Source organism: Gossypium hirsutum, chromosome D04 (assembly GCF_007990345.1).
Source record: "Gossypium hirsutum isolate 1008001.06 chromosome D04, Gossypium_hirsutum_v2.1, whole genome shotgun sequence".
Taxonomy (NCBI): domain Eukaryota; kingdom Viridiplantae; phylum Streptophyta; class Magnoliopsida; order Malvales; family Malvaceae; genus Gossypium; species Gossypium hirsutum.
Window position 1 is genome coordinate 35435190 of NC_053440.1, and position 6440 is coordinate 35441629.

Here is a 6440-nt window from a genome sequence, read left to right on the forward strand (position 1 = left end):
ATTGATTGAGTTATAAGTCCGGTAATGCTCCGTAACCCTGTTCCGACTTTGGATACAGGTTAGGGGTGTTACACATCCACACTTTATCTATGTTATTCGATTGTGTTAATATACATGATTAGGGATGGATTTAAATACGATACATGTAACGAACTAACTTTGGTTCTATGTTAATATAATTAATAAATGAGATTGTTCAGAATACCTTTTGGTCATGGTAGTAAAGTTTTGAGCTCATAATGTTATATAATGACATGTAATAATAAGGTAATTAGTATGTATGTGTGGTCTAGGTGAGAGATTGTTGGATAATGCGGACATCACATATATAATAAGAATAATTACAAGCTATTATTTACTATCATAAAAGGTTAACCCAAATTAAAAGTGATATAATTCGATTAAGGTTTATTGAGCTTCAATTATTAAAGGTTAGTTTATCATTAAGGTTGAAAAGTGCTATGAAAAAAAGCTTTTTAAAAAGTATCGTTGAAAAGTTTAATAGTATTTTGCTGTCAAAAAGTACTTTTAAGAAGATAAAATGTCAATTTTAGATATGATGTTGTAAAGTAGAATATTTAATGGGGGATAAAAAGGTGGTTCCATTGAAAAATATTTTTCCAAAAGCCAAAGCTACAAAATTTGGCTTTTTAGCTTGGATTAAAATTCAAGTTTAAAATTAAGGTTTGGATTAAAAATTGCTTATTTACCAAATTTTTTTGTTTGAAATCAAGATTTGGGTTGTAAAGTGCTTTTTAACCTAATGGCAAACAAAGCCTAACTAAAATACAAGTTAAATATGTGTAGATACTATAATATCTAATTTCTAATTGATGATTTGTTGATTAGAAATTAAAATTAATACGCAAAAGTTATATATTAGGATTATAGTCTCCAAATTATACATATGTAACTATTTTGACATTCTATCTTTAGAAAAAACAAAGATTTACTTTCTCTAAAATATTTGTGTTAATTTGAAAAATCAAAACGATAAAACTAAAAATTTCAAAACATATTAAGGAATTCAAGTATGCTTTCAATAATCTAATACGACAAATATTAATTTATTAAGTTTTATATCAAAATTTTTAATTCAAACATGGTTAAATTAAGAAATTTAAAATTGTTTTGGGTAGGGGTTCAACTTTTGATGTTGTATTTTATTTCATTCTATATAAATCTTCTTTTTCCTACCACTATAATATTATATAATCTAGCATTTATTAAAAGTATTGAACTTTGCAAACATGATTAGCCGGAAATTAAGAAAAGAAGAATAAAAAAATTTCATTTTGATAATACTTAGATTTTAGAAGTCGAAACATAATGTGATGTGTTGAATCTTGCTGATATGAGAATATTATATTTTGAAATGAAATTTAGTTGATACGGAAGGATGGTGTGGGAATAGGTAGCCGAAATTCCCGGCTTGAAAATAGGCTTCGCCCTCTCTCCTCATTCTGCTCCGCTCTCTCAATCATTAACTACTCCACTTTCTCCGCTTTTATATCACTCACACCACTTCCTCTGACGCTAGGTTCTGTAAAAATCGAATTGCTAATCAATGGACTGCGATTTTACAGCTGGCAAGTCACCCTTAAGCCATTTCTTTTCTTAGTAGATAAAATTTTCACCATCAAATTAGATAAAATCTCGTAATTGATATAATGCATATTTTTTTCTATTTAAAAATAGTTAATTGAGTCTTAGTATGTATATTGTTGTCAATATAAGGACGTGAGTTCAAGTGCGCTGAAGCACATTATTCTTCTATTTGGATTGGACAGAAACTATGGATAGTTTTAGGCATTGTGTTAAAATGTATAATTTTAAACTAACATAATTATTTCTTATATTTTATTTTCTTTCTTTTTTTTACTTAAGAGTGTAACCTCAAACTTAAAAAAAAAAACTAGTAAGCCCTTTTTTATTTTTTTTATTTTTTTGCACTTGATTAGGTGCTTGAACTTTTAAAAATGCATCAAAAACACTCTTAAATTAAAAAAAACAATTAAGTTTGTACTCTTTTTCACTCAATTGTGTACTTAAACTTTCAAAATACATCAAAAAAACCCTTTGACCACTAACTTTAACAGTCAACTGCTAAAGTTAGTTGCCCCTAATTTTTTTAGTTAAAGCTACCCCGTGTCACAACCACAGCGTGACATATGACAAAACATTATAAAAAATAAAAATTTTAAAAATTTTAAAATTTTAAAATATATATAAATTAGAAAAAATTGGAAAAATTTATAAAAATCATAAAAAATAATAAAATACATTTTAACCATTAACTTTAACAGTTGACCGTTAAACTTAACAACCTTTGGTTTTTTCAGTTAAAGTCATCACGTGCCATAACTCAACGTGACATGTGATGTGGCGAAAATTGATAAAATAAAAATAAAAATCAATAAAAGTTATAGAAAAATTATAAAATACCTTTTTGGTACGATAATTTTTATAAATTTTTTATGAATATTATATTTTTTATAATTTTCTTACGATTTTATAAAATTTTATAATTTTTTTAAGATTTTTATAATTTTTAATAAAATTTAAATATTATTTATATTATTTATTAAAATTTAATCATTGTTGTTGATTTTTATTTTTTATCATTTTTTACCACATGTCATGACGTGGTTGTAACACGTGGTGACTTTAATTGAAAAAAATTAAGGACGATTAACTTTAACGGTCTACAATTAAAGTTAATGGTCAAAGGGTTTTTTTAATGCATTTTGACAATTCAAGTACCTAATTAAGTGCCAAAAAAAAAAAAGAAATAGGAGCTTAATTGCTTTTTTTGAAAAATTTTGAAGACATTTTTTAGGATTTTAAAAGTTCAAGTACTCAATTTGAGAATAAAAAAAGAATGTAAGAGTTTAATTATTTTTTAAAAAAAAAGTATAAGAATTTTTTACAACTTTAAACATTTTTTTCTACCAAATACACTTTAAAAATTAAAACTATTTTTTATCCACTTTTTTACTCCTTTCATCCATTTACTTTCCAAGGTTATTAAAGGGTTGCAGCCGTGAAAATAGACCAGAATTAGAAGCATATTTTTGACAAACGAAAGGGGACATAAATGTCTGTTTCAAAATGTGATGATAGGTGAAACAAATGAATACATATATGTAGAGAGTAAAACAGTCAACATTCTAAAATTCTCAACTCTTTACCTTATTACCCATTCCCATCCGCTTTCAAATTTTCAACCATTTCCCAAAGGAAAAAGAAAGTTAGAATTTCAATTTCAAAGGCTCGTGATTGTGAATTTTTTACCACTCCCTCCTTTCCATGCTTGTGTCATTCACACTCATTTATTTATTCTTATGTTAAACCATTGGTCTAATTTTTTCAGCAGTCCCTGTACTCTTTACATTTTTAAAATTTAATCTCTACTAATTGATATTTAACAGAATTTAGTTAAAAATGTTATTACTTTTGAATAAAAAGTTGAATGCAATATATTTAAATTTAGAAAAAATGTTATCAAATAAATAAAAAGACTACATACTTGAATTTAAATATATAAACAAAACTGTGTTTGTATAAAATAAATGAACCGTATTTGGCATTCGAACTCCACTCATCAACATCAACCCAAAGCTTTTGTGTAATCATTTTAGCTGTTATTTAACACTTTTTTTTCATTAAACAAAAGTGTGCTCCATTACCTAAAAGAAAAAAAAGTGTGTCATGTTTTAATCAATGTTGCTTTTATGGATTTAGTTAAAAAAATCATGCTCTCCTTTTACAAATCTAACTTTTACTACTTATAAAGTACAATAAACTTACCTTTTAAAATTGATTTTTATAAATTAACCATTTTTTAATTAATTAATTAATAATCGAAATATGAAATTTACATGATGCTCGTGAAATTTTATTAAAATAAGAACAAAAAATTTACAACCGTATCTACAGATCCTTGTATCAAGTAAAACCAAATCAAAATTTAAAAAGGGGGGGGCGGATAGGAAAAATCAATGTGCATTTCATTTTTCTTACCTTGTCAAAACAGTCAATCATCGTGTGACGTCACCACGAAAGAGAATTTTGAAAAATAGGCGGGACCCGCAAGTTACCCAACTACGACCGCAGACCAACCCGCGCTTAAGCTGTGCCCCACAACTGCCATCACGCACCTCAGATTAACGGCTCCGATCTCCTACCGGATGCGAACCGCTTCATTCCACCTAGACTGACCGGTTCACTCTCCATAATTTCAGGCTCCATCGATATTGCGTCACGATCATCTGGTGGCAAACGAGACCTAATGTCCCTATTCCCTGGCGGCCACTGGGCTACTGGAAGCGCGTCTGATTCACTTGCTTTCCCACTGGACCTGAAAATAGCACGAAAACTTGAAAATAAACCGCTTCTTTTGCCCGTCGTTTTCTCTTTAACTGTTTCAACTCCGGTCGATTTTTGGCTGTTCTTTTTTAGCCGGCCATTCCGGTCACGCTTCGATCTCACTCTTCCCATACAAGAAACCTTAGGCGAAGATGGTTCAACAACTGGCCGATCCGATTTAACTGAGCCAGGCCGTTTAGGAAACAATCTAGTGTTCCCAGGTTTCCTGTTCTTCGTTTCGACAAAGCAAGACTTCTGCGGTTTCGGTAAGCCAATGATGGAAGCTTTAGACTTTCTCAGAGAAAAGCGTTGAGAATTGGAGATCGAGTTAAGATTAGGGTTGAGGTTTGCAGAGTTGGGACCTGAGTTTCCTTTATGCGAATCTTTCCGTTCGTAAAAAGCGTTACGATCGAACCAGTCGAACTCGGCGTCTTTGGATAAGCAAAACGATTCTGGCGGGAAATCCGACGGGATTTCTTCTTCAATATGTTTCTCCGCCGGGTGGAGGTGGTCGTCGGAATCACTTTCGCTGGTTGCTAAAGTCTCGCAAATGATTTTGTTGTCGCAAGAGCCCCCGGCACAGGCGGAAACAAGGGTTTCTAAATTGCCCTGTGGCATTGTACGAAGGAAAAAATACACGCGCACTTGAATGTAGGAAAGGGTAGAAGTTTGACAGAGAGGAAGGTCGAATTGAGAATATTTATATATAAAAAAAAGTAAATTGTTTTTTCTTTCGGAAAATTGAGAGAAAAATTGATGCTTTGGGTGGGAGAGTTTCAACGTTGTTGACTAGCGTTTGCTTCCTTTTTATGGTTTGAGATTATTTCTGATTCAGATAAAGTGATATTTAGATAAATTCTTTCAAATTATAACGTTTTCAAAATATTTATTTGGAGGTATTTTCATTTTTATTAAAAATGCAATAAAAATTTAAATGATGTAGAATTTAAACCCATAATATTTATAAAAATAAAATATTAATTTTATAATATTTACATAAATAATGTATTTGTATTTTTTATATGACGCATTTATGTGTTTAAATTTTTATTTTAATTGCAGTTTAATTTAGTTTTTTATTTCATATTTTATTATTAATTAATTTAAAATGATAAGTTTATTAATATCTATATTCTAAATGAGTAATTCTGGTTAAAATGTTTTTCAAACTTATTAAAATTCAAAATCTAAGCAGCTAAATATAATTAAAAAGTATCAAAACATATAATTTAAAAAAGGGGATTCAGAGTTGTTTTGAATTAATAGAATATGTATTTAGGAAATAGAAAAGAACCCACAGAAATTCTTTGCTTGCGAAATCCAGCTACTAGTAGCAGTAGTAAACCACTTCATGCATGCCGTAAAGGTCTTGGTTGCTTGATGGATATAGGTAAACATGGACAAATTTTAGTTTTCATATATGTAATAGAAAATATATCCACAATCGTCCAAAAAGTTAGATAGGATAGTGCGTGTTCTTTTTCTTCTAGATCCTTCTTTCTTTCTCGTTTTATGCTCAAGTTCAACCAACTCCACTAAAACAAATTCATATAATTTGTTTAGTTTTACTACATACCCTAAATGCGTGTGCAAATATATATTACTGATTTCATTTATATCAAATAAAGTTTACAGTGGTCAGTCACGATTCGTGTAGAGAGCTGGAAGAGGCGTTATGAATACTCATGAGTAAAAAAAGATGTTAGTGAATAGAGAGGAGATCCTGAAACCCTTCTCGAGGCATCATGTGTTTGTCTTTCACCCATTTCATATTCTCTATAGTTGATCAGTCGATCTATTGGTATCACTTTTTCTTAAGTAACGGTTGTTTTATAAGGATAATAGTAAATATGATGTATGGATATGTTGCTTTTGTCGAGGTGTCATCTTCATAATTTGTGGGTTCGCGAGTGGAACTTCTCTAAGCTCTAGTGTCACGGGCCGCAGTTCAAAGCCCGTGACCATCGCACCAAATGCATCCAATGGAGGTCTATTGCTCAGATGGGGATCATTTGGCTCACGAGAACTGGCCCGATTCAATGAGATACTAAAGAAGCCTGTCAGATTGAAGC

The 6440-nt window shown here is 30.1% G+C and overlaps 1 protein-coding gene across 1 annotated transcript; it reads right to left on the reverse strand.

Moving 5' to 3' along the window:
* Positions 1-3876: 3876 nt before the first annotated feature.
* On the reverse strand, positions 3877-5195 carry LOC107899242 (uncharacterized). Its single transcript, XM_016824897.2, has one exon. The coding sequence runs from the start codon at positions 4984-4986 to the stop codon at positions 4162-4164; it is 825 nt and encodes a 274-aa protein (XP_016680386.2). The 5' UTR covers positions 4987-5195; the 3' UTR covers positions 3877-4161.
* Between the last annotated feature and the right edge of the window lie 1245 nt (positions 5196-6440).

Coding starts and splice junctions, on each gene's coding strand:
- LOC107899242 (XM_016824897.2), bottom strand. CDS start 4,986: ATGCCACAGGGCAATTTAGAAACCCTTGTTTCCGCCTGTGCCGGGGGC.